The 16751-nt window shown below is 37.9% G+C and overlaps 3 protein-coding genes and 1 long non-coding RNA gene across 8 annotated transcripts; 3 read left to right on the forward strand and 1 right to left on the reverse strand.

Moving 5' to 3' along the window:
* The first annotated feature begins 162 nt into the window (after positions 1 to 162).
* On the forward strand, positions 163 to 5982 carry Cdc27 (cell division cycle protein 27). 2 transcript variants are annotated; one of them, XM_070659641.1, is made up of 13 exons: positions 163 to 349; positions 1207 to 1282; positions 1419 to 1566; positions 1650 to 2027; positions 2099 to 2423; positions 2488 to 2676; positions 2748 to 2994; positions 3072 to 3252; positions 3387 to 3612; positions 3701 to 3828; positions 3943 to 4264; positions 4333 to 4480; positions 4628 to 5982. In XM_070659641.1, the coding sequence occupies exons 1-13, from the start codon at positions 326 to 328 to the stop codon at positions 4753 to 4755; spliced, it is 2520 nt and encodes an 839-aa protein (XP_070515742.1). In that variant the 5' UTR covers positions 163 to 325; the 3' UTR covers positions 4756 to 5982. The 2 variants fall into 2 exon arrangements, with proteins under 2 accessions (XP_070515742.1, XP_070515743.1); XM_070659642.1 differs by lacking the exon at positions 163 to 349 and adding an exon at positions 448 to 691.
* A 628-nt stretch (positions 5983 to 6610) lies between these two features.
* LOC139104293 (ras-related protein Rab-38-like) lies at positions 6611 to 9849 on the forward strand. Of its 3 annotated transcripts, XM_070659701.1 has the most exons (8): positions 6611 to 6940; positions 7213 to 7245; positions 7381 to 7461; positions 7775 to 7871; positions 8000 to 8056; positions 8133 to 8374; positions 8527 to 8654; positions 9468 to 9849. In XM_070659701.1, exons 1-7 carry the CDS (start codon positions 6811 to 6813, stop codon positions 8646 to 8648), a joined length of 762 nt encoding a protein of 253 aa, XP_070515802.1. In that variant the 5' UTR covers positions 6611 to 6810; the 3' UTR covers positions 8649 to 8654; positions 9468 to 9849. The 3 variants fall into 3 exon arrangements, with proteins under 3 accessions (XP_070515802.1, XP_070515803.1, XP_070515804.1); XM_070659702.1 differs by lacking the exon at positions 7381 to 7461; XM_070659703.1 differs by lacking the exon at positions 9468 to 9849 and having other exon boundaries at positions 8133 to 8339; positions 8527 to 8656.
* On the reverse strand, positions 8661 to 16155 carry Moody (G-protein coupled receptor moody). 2 transcript variants are annotated; one of them, XM_070659678.1, is made up of 9 exons: positions 15943 to 16155; positions 12037 to 12191; positions 11609 to 11749; positions 11188 to 11358; positions 10923 to 11050; positions 10633 to 10786; positions 10336 to 10535; positions 9966 to 10166; positions 8661 to 9268 (listed from the first exon to the last, which is right to left on the reverse strand). In XM_070659678.1, exons 2-9 carry the CDS (start codon positions 12162 to 12164, stop codon positions 9177 to 9179), a joined length of 1215 nt encoding a protein of 404 aa, XP_070515779.1. In that variant the 5' UTR covers positions 12165 to 12191; positions 15943 to 16155; the 3' UTR covers positions 8661 to 9176. The 2 variants fall into 2 exon arrangements, with proteins under 2 accessions (XP_070515779.1, XP_070515780.1); XM_070659679.1 differs by having other exon boundaries at positions 9886 to 10166.
* On the forward strand, positions 14957 to 16506 carry LOC139104306 (uncharacterized). Its single transcript, XR_011546017.1, has 2 exons — positions 14957 to 15612; positions 16152 to 16506. It is a non-coding gene; the product is annotated as an uncharacterized lncRNA (long non-coding RNA).
* Positions 16507 to 16751: the final 245 nt, after the last annotated feature.

The following is a 16751-nucleotide window of genomic DNA, read 5'->3' on the forward strand; positions in this document are numbered from 1 at the left end:
TGTAATTGGCTGCGAGAGACATGGGTAACCGAAGATGATTGGCCTCGACAGTTCCCACGTCGTCGATGAGAGAAGATGCCAATCGTCGCTTGGTTCTGTCGCGAAATGTTCCCCGGGTAGTCGCGATTGGCGGCCCTGCGTGCCGAACGAGTAGTCGCTAGCTTCAAAAGAATCGAAGCAAAGATGGACTCCTGAGAGATTTTTATACACACACCGAAGAGTCGTCGTCGTGACTTACGGAATATTTCCGCCGTTAAACTTTCGCCGAGGCGCGCCCGCGGAGGGCCGGACGTTCTTTTATGATCACGCTCGCGGGTGGTGAACGATGATCGTGCAGGAGCCAGTGCAGGTAAAGATCCCGGGCGACGGTGTGATAGAGGGCGAGGAGGAGAGATAAAAGTAAAAGTATCGGGTTCTCTCGAGGCCTCGTCGCTGTGACACGCGTGATTTTTGTGTGCCGTATCCGGGCGTTCGTCGTCCCGGCGATCAAGCGCGTTCGCGGTCACTTCGACGCCTTCGGTCGCCCAACATCCACGACGAGCGCCTCCCGGAGACAAGACCGTCCTTCAGAGGCAGTCCGCGCTGCTTATCTGCTGGTCTTTATTGCCTCCGGATGCGCATCTTCGAGCCAGTTTGCCTTGCTATTAAGACACGGGACGGAAAAGAAATTTTGGCTCCGAATATCCCGGGCGTAATTAAATTAATAAATTTTTAAGAAACATTTGACTGAGAATCTGACAAGGAAGTGAAATGTTGCTTCTAAATTTTAAGTCTGTTTGCGATCTGCTAGTGTTGGAGAATTTTTTTTTTTTTATTTTACTTCGCGTTTGCAATTTGTATTAATAAATATGAACTGCACAGTGGCTGAGTAGTAGTAATACTTATTTAAAACTGAATGTAATGTAGCACATATTGTTTACTCTATCAATTCAGGGATATTAAATATTTTTGGAGTTTTGTAGCATTGGTAGTATTGTATTATTTACATAATATAATATAATAATGAGTAATAGAGTCATTCATGCACTTCTAACATTATATTAGAATAAAAAAAATATAGATATGCATTCTGTACTAATATATATATGTGCATTAAGGTGTTTTTCTGTTGATAATTTTTTATGTATTATTTTTCTAATTTACTTGATAATTTATTACTATTGGGTAATCAGTTGCCAAGATAAATGTGTAATATTCTAATTTTAGGCGGCCATATGGCATTGTTTAAATCATTATGCTTATCCAGATGCTATATTCCTAGCAGAACGGTTGTGTGCAGAAGGTAGGATTATGTACCTTGTTTTTTATTTATTTATTGTTATTTTTTTTGTAGAAAAAATTATTTTATAATTATATGTATATATTTGTATATAAATGTATGAGCACATAATTTATTAATTAATATATTATTATTACAGTCGACACAGAAGAAAGTTTGTTTCTTTTGGCAACATGTTACTACCGCTCTGGCCGAATTAGGCAAGCTTATGCCTTATTATCTCAGAAGGCACCTAATTCCGCACAATGTAGATTTCTGTTAGCAAAATGTTGTTATGATCTGGAAAAGTGAGTATCGCGATGCTTTGTATTCATTTGTGCATTTTTCTCGCAATACTAGCTTACATTGATCTGTAATTGAAAAATTTTAGATATGCGGAAGCAGAGGCAGCGATAATCGGCGGATATTACAAGCAATTGAAGAATTTGGAAGAAATCATAACTCAGTTCGGAGAACAGGCGTGTTTTTCCCTGCAGATAATAGCAAAAATTTATTACAAAATGATGCGTACCGCGAGGGGTAACGAGGCACACAAACTGGCATTAAAATTGAATCCTTTCCTCTGGCACTCATTTGAAGAGCTCTGTAATGTCGGCGAAAAAGTGGACCCTGCCAAGGTTTTTCAGCTAGACAAATTAGATTCTTTTGCCATGTGTCATGGTACTATGTCCACGCTCAATTATGTCACTGAACCAGATCTTATTGTACCTGGAAATGCCATTACACCTATGTCAAACGGCACTAACATGTACGTACATGCAATATAATAATATAACTCGGTGACTTTTTAAAATTAATATTTTATTTTGTACATTGCAGCTCACCCGTGACAACAGCACCAACACTAATAAATGGTAACCAGGTTCCTCAGGTTCGATTGTGTCCTTCTATAGAGGAAACTCCACAAAATGCGCCAATTTATTATAGCATTTGTTCCTCAATATCGCCAAGGACCAAAGGACTGTCGCGTTATCGCAGCATGTTCAGTAATTCGATGAGTCCGCTTACGCCTAGCTTTGGTATTTTACCGCTGGAACACAACACACCCGAACCGACAGTTCCACCATCGCATACGACTCTCACTGAAGCCAACGATCAAAAGAGCTTGGCGAAACGCGTCAGCAGTTTAAGGGCTCATGTAGGAGTAAGTACGATCTTTCGGCATAGTCACGTCACGTAGCAATTTGTTTTTACATCGTTTCTTTCAGCAATTAATGTCGAGGAAAGAAACACCATTACAACAAGGTAAATCGGTATTTTCTCAGTCGGGTAATACAAGCAATACTGCCAATATTGTGACAGTAACAGCAACTAATCCGACTTCACCTCCATCACCAACGTATCAAGGCACCAATGTTAGACGGTCGTCGCGACTTTTTAGTCACAATTCCGTAAAGGTAACTCTTTTAATTTAATGCTGTTAATTATAATCGTTTACTGGTAATTTAATGTAACGTGTATATTTCAGGAAAATAACAAGTCACCTAATAGAAATAAATTTGCAACTCCAAAGTCTCCTTCCCGGAAAACAAAAGCGAGATTAGCCAAGGCTAGCTTGAACAAAGCCAATTTTAATGAGTTAAATGAAAGGAATAGAAATGAAAAGGAGAAAAGTGAAACAATTACATCGGAAAAAGCTGTAGCTAACGCAAACGCTCTCAACGCGCAAAATAATAATATTCACTCTGGGATAACATTACAAAAACAATCGGCAGGTATGTTAATTGCATTTAATTTCTTACTGTTTTTTACGTCAAGATAATTTTTAATGTTTTTATCTACAACTTTTCAGAAGGATTAATGTCTTTATTACGAGGTTTAGGAACAGCGTATCAGCATTTGAGTCAATTTAAATGTACGCAAGCAGTTGAAATATTAAGTGTACTGCCGACACAGCACTATAATACAGGTTGGGTACTTTCTATGTTGGCTCGTGCACATTTCGAAATGATGGATTATAAAAAGGCTGCTAGGTAACTAATTTAAATGTTTCTAGTAAAGAGATATATTTATTTCTATAATTATTTTTATTTATAATAAAATAGAAACTTCGGAAGAAAGAAATACAAATTAATAACCCTATGTGCTTAATTTTTTTCATGCAAAGTTATTTCGCCGAAGTACGACAGTTAGAACCACAGAGAACAGAGCTAATGGAAATTTATAGTACTGTTCTATGGCATTTGCATGCGGAAGTACAATTGTCTACTCTTGCTCAAGATCTGGTTTCCCAAGACCGTAATTCGGCAGCGGCATGGTGCGCAACAGGCAATCTTTTTTCGGCGCAAACGGAACACGAAACTGCGATTAAATTTTTCCAAAGAGCTATTCAGGTTAATATTTATTTTAATTATGACAAAATAACAGTGCATTTAATTATCATTGTATTTGATTGAAAATAACAATACGATTATTTATTAGGTGGATCCTAATTTTCCATACGCGTATACACTACTAGGACATGAATACGTTTTAACTGAAGAACTAGATAAAGCAATTACTGCTTTTCGTAATGCCATTAGACTCGACCCCAGACATTATAATGCATGGTAAATTTCTGTAAAATATTCTATTAATGTAAAATTTCTATACTTTTTATTTTTTTTTATTTATATAATTTACACGTTTAACGTACATACGTAAAATTTTTCTGTATATTATAGGTTTGGGTTGGGAACAATATTTTCGAAACAGGAACAATATAATTTAGCAGAGTTACATTTTAAACGAGCCTTACAAATAAATCCGCAGAATTCTGCGCTGATGTGCCACATAGGTGTTGTGCAACACGCTTTGAAAAAAACCGATCAAGCGTTAAAGACTTTGAACACGGCATTAATTAATGATCCGGATAATACTTTATGTAAATTCCATCGCGCGAGTATTAATTTCTCCATTGGTCGACATATGGAAGCTCTAAGAGAATTCGAGGAACTAAAGAATATCATACCCAAAGAATCTCTAGTCTATTATTCAATAGGAAAGGTAAGAGATAAAGTGATTGAATATAAATTTTTTTAACTGCCTTTAATACGTGTCTATTTTTAAAACAGGTACATAAAAAATTAGGCAACACCCATCTTGCGTTAATGTACTTTAGTTGGGCAACGGATTTAGATCCGAAGGGTGTTAATAGTCAAATTAAGGAGGCTATATTGGGTCCTGGTCAAGGGGATGACGACTCACCTCCCACGCAATCAGGTAAATAATTATCGCATATACTGTAGAATTATATAAAATTTTATTTATAAATTTAAAGTCTTTAGATCTTTAAAATTAGATTGTTATTTTTATTTTATTTATTTTCTATAAATACTTGTATCACTGAAATAGCTTATAATTTTATAGACGAACAGCAAGCACAAAATAATTCAATGGAGCAAGATATTGAAACCAATAGAGAAGGAAGTGCCGCACCACTTGCCGGAAATGTTTCAGTCGAGCCTCATGCTGACGACAGCGACGATAGTTTATGAAAACGATATATGAGAAGACTTCCGTGAAAAAAAAATGGAGCATTATCTTCGTTGTCAGTCATTCAAATCGTTTTTCAGTCACCAATCTGGCTTCGCTTATAAAGTCATTAATGCGCGATCGCTGATTTAAACTGAATGGTTGTCGACGTTTTGCGAACTTATTCCGTATGGCACACGAGTGTGTTAAAAAGAGTTATTTTATTTTTTTCATATTACCAAATTTTCTTTTTATTTTGCACGAATTCCAAGATCTTATGTACATGGATGCGGTGTCCTTGTGACAATAGAAGATTTGACTATCGTATCCCTTATCGGCTTGTATATTACGCGTTCGTTTCTGTATATTTTTTTACGATTGCTTAAACATCTTTTGTATTTCTTCATGCGTTCTTCGATCATCTTCCTCTCTCTCTCTCTTTCTCATTCTCCTATATCTCCTTCGCAAATTAAAAACCGCTTAAAGTCAAACGTGAATCAATTATACAGAGATAAAATTGATTGAACTCGATTTTGATAAGACTCGATTACTATAAGATTAACAAAAAAAAGGGGGGGAAAAAGCGATTTAATTTTTATTTGCAAGCGAGATATTGGAGATTTATGATTGAGTGGAGATTGTATCATGTTGAGAAAAAAAATGAATGAATATAATCGTAAGCATGTCGTCTAGTTAGGTAATATAATTAATATAATTGTTCTCGATTAAGGAAGAAAAGTCTTGTGTAAATGTAAATTATTACTGTGTATCTACTGCTATTATTATTATTTAGCGCTATCATTACCATTATTATTCTTATAATTATTATTGTTGATTTAGTAATTATGAAGATGTTGGCCGCTACGCGTCAAAGCGGTCGTCGGACGATCGTGCAATTCTTGTCATGAAAATTCCTCGATTTGATTAAACATACGAGTCCGGAATACCGCAGCTGTAGTTCGGTGGTTCAGTAATCGCGCGATTACATCGAGCACAATTTATGACGTTTATGGCGACGGTCTTCGTATAAATATTAAGTGTACAATGCAAATTGTGTCGTTGCTTTTTCGATTTTTATCAGACCTTCTGAAAGTAAGATTGCGATATGCTACATCCGGAGAAACAACATATATATTATCTTTAATTTCGAACGAGTTGCGTTGCGATTTTGGCGCTGGCATTGTAAAGCGCAACTGTAACATTTTATATTGTACACGTAATTAAACGAAAGACACGTTACGGAAAAAGAAGTTACAGACAAATTCGCCGATTGAGAATATGCGTATATAATCCACGCAGACTCGCGTATCTTTTTTTTCTTCCGCCTCTTTGTGTCTCTCTCCTTTTTTGATTAATTTATTTATTTATGTTTTCTTATACGTGCACTCACGTACCACATTGATTTCACGTCTCCGAAGGGTGACGAGATGGGAGCGAGAGTGAAATTCTTTTTTTTTTACATCCGGCATTTAGCGTCTAATTTCGTTATTTATTAACGGCGTCTAATCGTGTATTTATTGTTTGATCCAACGTAAGTTTATTACCGAGCGGAATCGAGATCGCGACTATCTTCCAAAGAGTTTAGGAACCAATACGCGTATGTATACATATGATGTCTGGGCTCGCCTTTATCCTAGCTCCGCGACACAGCAACCGAGATGTTTCAATTGAAGTCAACAAATTGCTGCCGTGTTACTCGTTACAAAGAGGTGTATGCGCAACAATAAAGGCCTGCACTTTTTACGGAACCGCTGTTTTTCACGACTCTATTCCCGCCCCAGCGTTTGCGATTAGAGCGAGGCGTGATTTAAAGTTAATTTTAAGTGATGTAAAAAAAGAAGAAAAAAAATTGTACAGTGCGTTAAGTTTGTAAGAGAGACGGCGGGCATGTTTGCGGCAATGCAAAGATAACGGAAGGAATGATTACTGATACGAACACGCTGACCGAGAGGGGAGTAAGACGATGAACGCCGACCTGTGGGGTCGTCCGTCTCATCTATTTACCGTGTTGACCGCCGACGAAAAACAAGAACCGACAGTGTATTTTGCCAAGTGTATTATTGCGGAGAATCGAATCGATGAGACGAGTGGACCGAGCAGCGAATATGACTCTGCGAGGATTCAGAAGGGACTCGGACGTCGTTCTGTCGAACTTTGGCCACAAAGAACATCTCTTCAAGTTCCTCGTTATTGGCGACTACGGTGTCGGTAAGTTGCGACAAGATTCTCGATTGACAAACTCTTACATTAGAATTACAAATGTGTACAGATCTTTCTAAGACTGATTATTTCCTCTCTCTTTTTTTTCTCTTTCTCTTAAGATAAGATAAATATTAATTTATTAACGTCCACTAATCTTTATCTGCTTCTTGGTTTTGTATATTTTTATTTATTTATTTATTAAATGATAATTTTATAATAATTGTATTCTGACACTTTGAAGAATTTATACAAATTGTTACAGAAGTTATATGTTTCAGGTAAAACTGCGCTGGTTAGAAGATATACGGAAGGTAATTTGTTGCCTCTCGCTTAGAATTATGTGAGAGATTATCAGCGGAAACCTTAAATATCGCTTTTATCGCGATTGCAAACAAACTGATCGGATATCGCGATAGGATATAACGGAGGACTATATTTATTCGTAGAAAAAAAGAAAAGAGGAAGAAACATGCACCCAAGCCGGCTTATGCGTTTCAACGATACGTGCGTCACGCACCGCAGCTGCGGTATTACGACACTATTAATCCAGACTTTATTAATATCCGATAATCTACATCTTCTTTTTGGTTGTATCAATGTATTCAAACGCTAATCTTGTAACAAATAATCACTGGTGCTTTGACAAATCTGAAGGAAAAGAGAAAATTTTACATTTGGAATTTCTATAAATGCTTTAGCAGAATTTTTATTTAATTATTGTATTTTAAGGAGAGTTTGTAGATTCTACAATTTTTTTTGTCTTTCACAGAAATTATTTATTTTCGGCAAATTTATTTTAGGCACCTCACCGGCGCACACTCTCGAAACTGTCTTTTCCAGGGAAATTCTCCTCGAATTACAAGATCACCATAGGCGCCGATTTTGCGATAAAAACCCTCGACTGGGATCCGCAAACTAAAATAAACTTGCAACTATGGTATTTATTAAATATAATTAATACTGTTTTACTATTTCACTCTGCGAGATTTACGCGTCATCAGTTTTATGTTACAAATAGCAATTACGTCAAACGGAACTCGAATAATTTAAGTCTGAATGTTTCAGGGACATCGCCGGTCACGAGAGATTCGGATACATGACAAGGGTTTATTATAAATATGCGTAAGTACGACGATTCGTTTTTATTTTCTTGATTTATCGATCTTTCTCCTTCATTGATTTAACTTATATGATACAGGGTGGCTGCGGCTCTCGTGTTTGATATCTCCCGTGCGGCTACTTTTCAGTCGATGAAGAAGTGGCTGATGGATCTCAGAGAGAAGGTCACATTGCCGGACGGCTCGGGTATTCCGGTTGTGCTCCTGGCGAACAAATGTGACATATCGGTCGCCGTGACCGACGAGCAGATCTCCAAGTTCTGCAAGGAGAACAAGATACACGCTTGGTACGCGACTTCCGCAAAGAACAACACTAACGTCGGTGAGCAGCAGCTCGGCTTACCTTTAAGTCTCTTTCATATATTAGAAAAACTTCGAGTTTATTAGAATTTGGTATTACTATTTAGAAATATTAATTGGAATAATTAATAATAATTATTTTTAATCGATTGCGTGCTGTCTCTAAATTCACAGATGCAGCGATACGCTATTTGGTGGATAAAGTGCTGAGTGCAAGAATCGACAATGGTATACGGGACTCGATCCGATTGCGACGTGAGAGCTCGAACCACGAAAAATCTACGTGCTGCAAGTAAAACGATGTAAGTATATACATGCATGACTGATTATTTTAAAATTGCATTACATAGTAATCAACGTTGACGAAATGCGCGCAGAATACAGATAAATGAAAAAAAAAGCATTGATCACGATTGCTGTGTAATGACAAAGTAAAGCTACGAAAATACATTATTAAAAGATTTTTATATTGAAAGGCACTTATTAGCTCAATAGCTATGTGTTATTATTTTTTAATAAATTTACATTAATAAATAATAGGTGAAAAATAACTATTTATCTTGTGATTATACTTTTATTAAATCTGAAAGTACGTTTTGAAAATTAAATACGTAATATAATCGATTTTCTAACATAAGTGTGTTCTTTAACACAATAAAATAATTCAAATAAAATATTTTATCTTTTTTATTGTCTCAGACAAGGTAAAAAAAATTATGCGAACTAGCTTGCACTATTCTCAGGAGTATTTTTCTTCTTCTTCTCTTGTCTCTCTTCTTCTCACGGCGAGAGACATCTCTCTTCTTTTCAATTATTCATTAGTCTCACAGTTCATCCTGGAACTGAGAACTTCTCACAGGATTCATAGCGATAGAGACTGTCGACACCATCGTTTTGCTGAAGTCCTTCGAGTAGTCTAACCGAAGAAAAAAAATTAAGCTGCATTTTAAAAACCACTTACAGTATGATGTAAAATGCACAGAGAGTGACAATTAAAAGAAAACAATAGAGCAAATTAATTTCAACATTATTTTTTGTAAAATATAATACTATAAAGTAATATAAAGTAATAAAAAAATTAAGCATTCTTTTTAATTTTCATAATTCTGTTTTAGGTGTTACTGCAATTTCGGTATAGTTAATAATTAAAATTTTGCGGTGAAGATTAAAACAGCGTTTGGACGAAGTAAGTCAGCAGCAGGCACAGCGAATTACGGTGAAGGAAAACCGCGAGGATTCTGTTAGCAAGTTACTAATTACAACCACGATCGAAGATTGCGAAGCATTCAGGTGACGATCACAATGACATCACCGGCTTATCTCAGTTTCGTGAAGAGTGGAGTTAGGAACACCAGGCTGATCAAGAAGACCAATGAAATTAAAGGATGCGATTAATCAACGTTAGTACGTATATACACACACATGTGGATCGACCAGTTCCAATTAACTGGCGGCAACAAAATGGCAATTAAAAAAAAAAAAAATTAAAATAAAAAACCAGAAAGCAGCAAACTTGTGGTGCCCTTGACTTACAAAGTGAGCGAGTTGTCGTTTAGCTCGCGCGCTCGGTCAGAGCTTGGTGAGCGTTACCGCATGTCGTTGCTCGAAGTTACCTTGGACGTAATCGTGCTGGTGGCCCTGAATACCGCCGGCACCCGGTGCACTGCTGCCGTACGGTGTTAGAGTTGCTCTTAGCCACGAGCAACCGACCACGCCGGCGTACGCCTGCCTGTACTGCTTGTTCATGATCACGTAGATGATGGGGTTCACACACGACGCGAAGTACAGTAGCAGATACCCCAGAATGTGACACTCTGAAATGGTTTGACGTGATATAACAGCAGTTAACCGAGCTGAAAATCGTTAAACAGAAATCGGCGAACCTTTTTCTGCATATTAAATTATAATTATATTATATAGAAATTAAAATGTTTAAAATATTTTGAACTTCGTGAAGACATAGATCATATAATATGCCCTTACCGGGACACTTGACCTCGGCGTCGGCGACTTTGACAATGGTGATCGGTAAATAGCACGCGAGGAAGCTGAGAAAAATGGCCAGGACCATCTTAGTGATTCTCCATTCACTGCGCTTCTGTTTGAGCTCCCTGATGTCCTTTCCGGGCGTGTGAGGCGACTTTATCGTCGGCCCAGCATGCTTCCGCATTCGCGATTCTGACCTGTAATGTTAATTAAATTTCAATTAATTAATGCACTAATTTAATCAGGGAGCAATAGAGAAAACACAATAATAGAAAGTATAAAGCCATCAATTACTTGTGCACCACCCAGAATATCTTGGCATAGCAGCCAACTATCACAACGCAGGGTATCAAAAAACCCATCACGAAGAGGAACGTCTTGGGAGTATTACCGTTACGGTCTTTGACAATGGAACAAGTTTCCAGATTCGAATCGTAGTCGAATTTACCTGGTAAAATACAAACGAGTTTTAATCATTAAAAAAAAAAAAAAAGTTACTGCAAATTGTGCAAAAATTTCTAATTTTATCATTTTTATTAACAGCTTCTTTTCCAATCTTAAATAATTGTTAAATCCTCGCTTACCCCATACTCCTGCGAGCGTGGGTATCTGCATACCGTAAGAGAATAGCCAACAGAAAATGATCATTGTGGCTATCCAGTACTTTTTGTAAACGGTGCTGTAAATGGCGTGATGCGCTATCATGATGTATCTAGAAAAATTAATAGTTTTAATTAAAATCTTGTATTACATTTTGATTTTATTCCGTTTTTTTTTAGATCTGCTCGAATCGAATTAAAGGAAATCTTATAAATGGGCGTTTAAAAATAAATAAAGAAAAATACCCACCTATTGATTGTAATTGCTGCGACAGATAGAAGACTAACTCCGACGTTTCCGTACCGTAAAAATGGCACAAAAACGCAGAAGAATCGTATGTCTGCCCAGCTGGCATTGATGAACCTGATGGAATCGAATGGCAACACTAGCAGGCAGAACACGAAGTCTGCGATGCATAAGCTGTTCCAATAACAAGACAATTTTATTTTGATCGATAGAAATATTGAAGAGAAATACGGTATAATATTAAAAATGTTAAATATTCGAAACTACTACTTTTCGTTAAATAACGCGATGAATGTATTTGTGCGAAATACTGTTATAATTTGTTAAAAGCTTCTTAGACGCGCGTGTAAAGATAATTAACTGGTTAAAGAATTTTAATAACGGAATTAAAAAAAAAAAATATATATATATAATTTTATCGCACCTTATGATAAAAGCTGCCGCGACATTGCGAACTTTGGGATATTTACACAAGGCGACGATCGTCAATAAGTTACCAGTTAATCCGATAATCATAATGATGATCGCCATTACCGCTGCGAAGGTTCTTAAGGGCTTCGGAAATCTGCGACAAACAAACAATTTATATTGAGAAACGCTCCGCTTAAAGTCAGTAATGGGGTACGATTCAAATTTTCCCCCCCCATCTAATCGGTCGATTAACTTTTAGAGCTGCAACCGATGTGTTACAAAATTCACGTAGCTCCGACGTCACGTTTCACGTTCGGCGGTTAGCAACCCTGAAAGTTAACCGGCCGGATAGATTCAACTCGCGTTCGCGACACCGGGCCGCGATGGTAAATTATAAAACCCAGGTGAACGTGGTTGCAGAGGACGACGACGACAACGTACCTTGACAGTTCCGAGTCGACGATGGTGCTGTGAGTAACGTTGTCTATAATGTGCGGCAGCCACGTACTCGTGGCGTCCATCATGTTGGCGGTGTCGAAGGTGCCGAAACCGTGGTCCAGCGATTCCATTCGGCCTAGAGCCGACCTCGAGGAGGCCTGCGGCATTCACAAGGTACCGAATTAAATATTCGACCCGCGGGTCCCTCGGTGAGTAAAGCGGATGTTTTCAGTCTACCATTTATTAAGCGAGCCTCGCTTTGAAAAACGGCTGGAGCGCGAGTCCCGGGGTTTTGACTTTACGTCAGCAACAGGCGTTTACATTAATATCATCGCAGTACTCGTGACTGATAACGATTAACATGCCAGGGAACGCGACATCGCGACGGTGACGGAGACAGACTTGGAATTCCCGCCCGAGGAAATCGCGACCTAAAGCGCTCCGACGCAAAGTAGACGCGACGTCGCGTCCGTTTGTTAAATATTTCCTCGAGCGCAACGGAGAGAGAGAGAGAGAGAGTGCTACCGCAGCGGCTGGTTAATCGTTTTGCGATTAATTCTCCGTGATTTATTAAAATACGGCATCTCTCGTACGGATGTATCGATATTCCCGCTGATTTTCAGCGTCCGCGGCTGTCCGGAGACGCGTGGGACGTTTGACATTTACGCTATGCAAATCTCGCGATTACTGCGCGTTAAAATAATTCTTTGAGCGTGGACAATAGGCCCGGAGGTACGGCTCGCGTTTAGAAAGACCGATCACGGAGGATTTATTGTTATTTATGGGCCCGTGACGAAGGGCGCCATCGACGGAAATGGGTCGTCCGGGAAATCTATGGAGAACACAATAGGAGCCTCGTATCACGAATACCACCCGAATCTTCCACTATTTTTTTCAACGCGCTTATAATAAAGTTTCGAGATATCAATCCCTTTTCGGACAATTAAAATCTCACCGGCTTACTTTTCGCCGGAATCGCATATTTGTCCTCCGCAGTGTTCCTCCCGATAATTAAGGACGTTAATCACCGCCGGGAAGAAGCCTGGCAAGTGTTAATTTTAATTAACGAATGTTAATCAAGGCGGGACACGTTTTTAATTTGAAATCTTTGTGTAAACGCGCGGTCGAAATATGTTTCATCCACGCTTTTCGGGACTCGAGGGTCACGTATATCGATTATGTACATTTAAGAATTTATAAGTTGTATGATTTATCTTTCTTTCTTTTCTTTTCTTTTCTTTTTTTTCTTTTTTTTTATCTTCGATCGCAGCCACGTTGAAATAACTGAATTTACCGATGATTACGAGAACGTGAGTCACTTGTGTTATTGAAACATGTACAAACGACACTCGGGACTGCAAACTTACGTATCAGTGTCTTGAATAATTAGTACTAGTGACCTTGTTTGTTACGTCTTTTTTTCTTTTTAAGCGTCAGTCGATTTTAAATTTATTAAAGCTTGTACTTAATTTATTAAGATTTAATAGATAGAATTATGTCTTTTAATTCTATTTTTTTTATGCAGTTTTTATATTAAAGATTTGTTGCGATGTAAATATATTGCTCTATCGTTTCGAGATAGTTTCTCGAGAGAGATAAATTTACAAAAGTGTGCATACATTTGAATATGAAAATTGCAATGGAGCACCGCGAATAATTTATAATCGATTAGCGATCGTGATCTATGTATAAACTCATAGTTGCGGAGGGTGCTTTAGATTTGGTAAACTGGGGTCAAGCTGCAGTGCATTAACCCCGATTGAGCTTAATTAAGGAAAATTAACGGACACCCGGTACTAGGCGTCCCCTCGTGACAAAAAAAAAGAAGAAAAAAAAAGGCGATGAAAGCCACGAAAGACATGGGAACGCATCAACGCGTCGCGTCGGCTGCCTCGTTTTATACATTTTTTTTTCGAGACATTTGGCACTGTCATAAACGCACTACATAATTAATCATAATTACAATCATAATTAATTGTAATAAAAAAAAAACTGAGAAGCCAAATGCAATATTATAATACATGTAAAAAAAAAAAAAAAAATAGCGAGACAAAAAAGAAATCGAGAATTGAAAAGCAATTAATTTTTAAACATGACATGATTTCTTTATTTCATTATAATTTCATTTTAATAACAGCGAAAAATCTGATTAATAATAATAATAAATTAAAGTTAGAAATATTATTAAAATAAAAAAAAGAAAAATTTTTCTTCTCGCTACCACGCAACGAATTGAATGAAGAAACTTTATCAGGCGATAATCTTCCGTTTGAGTATGATCGGGTGTTTAATTTCGAAACACGCGTGTTTGATTTCGATATTCGTTTGATAAGATCCCAGGCGGCTTCTCCCATTGCTGCAGGAAGACGCGGCGCGGAAGCGCGAATGTTATTTTTTTTTTTATTCCGTCGAAGTCCGCGGACTGACGTCATCGAATGATTTCCACGTTAATCATACGGCGAACGGCAATGAATGAGTCAAGTTGAGTCACGGTGAAAGTACCTAGGATACCGAGTCGGTGCGAGTCGTCGATGCGTCGTCGATCCGCGTCTTGTTGCACCTTCTCGGTTGAAGGCGCGTTCAAACCTTGCACGGGGATTTGCGTTTATCAGAGGTTCACGTGTAATACCTTGGCCTCGCCGATTTAGCTCCTTCAATGTCAATTAATTCTGGACATCGTGCCGACATTATCGCCTTGAGATATTTGCTCGCGGCTTTACTTATCGTAGAACATATATGAGTATAATATTCAATTCAATTTACTTAAATACAATTTTTTTTTTCCTTTTTTATAATTAAGCGATTTTGAATAAAATTATTCCAGCTTGTCGAATCAAAGGTGAATTATTCTAAAGACAATACGGTGAGATTAAAATTAATCCGCTCGGCTTCTCGACGCCGCTGCAGTGGTAAAAATAGAAGCCAATAAAGTAACGTAAACCACTACATAATTTTTATCGCGTTTACGAAAGTTTTTTATATACATATTTTTTTTAACAACACGTACGGTGACTGATGCCGAGATATAAAAAAGCAAATAGCGAAGATGCGAAGAGATATACGCGCGCGAGTGCAGAATTGTTGAGAGCCGATCGAGTCGCGACAACTCTCGTAACCCACCCACAAGCTCACCACGTGGTGTGGATGTCAAATGTCTGCACGTACGACACAGAACATGTGTCGTGCTATTCATGCCATGCATTTAGTGCCAAATATGCTGTGTACTATGTGACATTAAAATACTTGCCGAGTCGATTTATTAAAAGAAAAAAGAAAAAAAAAACTAGCAACGTTCTTTCATAATTATTTATTCGTGCAGAAATAAATCTTGCGGACATTTCTGATTTATTAAAAAAAAAAGCCAGTTTTTTTTAAACATATAAGTGATAATAATGATAATCTGTCTTAATGATGAGATTATTAAAAATCTAATAACTTCATAAAGTCCAATAAGTATTCGAGTATTTGAAGTTCCACTTTCGCAATTAACTTTTGGTACGACCCGGCTAATTGAATGCTACACCGTGCATCATAATTCTTTCCACGTCACGTTTCTAAATTGCCCCTTGGGATCATCGGGTAAGTCGTTGCGCTTTTTTGCCCGGTTCTCGGCATTGGTCCCTCAAGATCCGCAGGACCGACGCCGCCCTTGAGATCAGAAGTATTCCCGCAAGTGGAAACCGCGATTACGATCGAGAAATTATACTTTAATTATCGAGGAATCAATTAAAATATATATACACGGGCGTTTAACTTGATATTATTTTTTATTTTTTATTTCTTTTTAATTGTACTTTAATTATTATTAAATTGTAGAAGTTGACGATAATTTAATATACGTCGAATTGAAACGTTATACAATTTAAGAAAGAGAAAAAGAAACGATAGGAAAGGTATTTTGTTACTTACCGCTAGTTAGTTTTTCTTATCTCAGACCAGCCATAGGTTTATCGACGAGATAGGTAATCAAGAAAGCCCAAGACGAATCTGTGGATGTTTCTTGGTCGGAAAATATGATAGAAATGTTCCTTAACAAATGTTCCTTTTAATACGCCGTTCTCGCGAGAAACGGCCAACCACTTTATAATATGTAAAACTAATTTACTTAATTGTTTCAGGCGTCACAAAGATTCTTCCTCAATTGCCTGCTTATTAAACAATTAATAACGCAAGCCAAGTCTCGCAGTCTTCAAGCAGCTGACTAGAACCAGAAGTTAGATTTAACATCAACCCGCATCACGTCCTTTGGTTTCCTGCGTCTCAGCCTTTCAGTTTCCCCGGGAAAAATCTTACTTCGTCAAATTTCCTATCAATTATCACAAAAATCACTCGAGGTCCATTCTCTCGAGAGGCAATTCACTTCTTCACTTTCAAACAGGTATTTAAAATTTTATTCAACTGTCTTAGAAGTTATATTTTTTTTTCTTTTCAACAAATAACACTTTACGATTTTGCAGCTCCGGGTGTTAGTTGGGAGCGATTGGTTCCACAGAGTCCAAGCCAACCTGGGGACCATCGGCGCGAACGGTGTCGTTCGGGCACCGTGTATGCGTCAGCGTTACCGTGAATGGACTGCCGCTTATCCGGCATTCCGTCAGATTGTACACACAGGCTAGATACGGGGCCCGCGAGTAGGGCGACCGCAGGAGGAGGAAGAAAAGATCCCGACGGCGAGGGAATCGCGGGGAAGCGGACCCAGCCCCGATGACGAACGTAGC

The sequence above is a fragment of the Cardiocondyla obscurior genome, linkage group LG07, assembly GCF_019399895.1.
Source record: "Cardiocondyla obscurior isolate alpha-2009 linkage group LG07, Cobs3.1, whole genome shotgun sequence".
Classification (NCBI taxonomy): Eukaryota; Metazoa; Arthropoda; class Insecta; order Hymenoptera; family Formicidae; genus Cardiocondyla; species Cardiocondyla obscurior.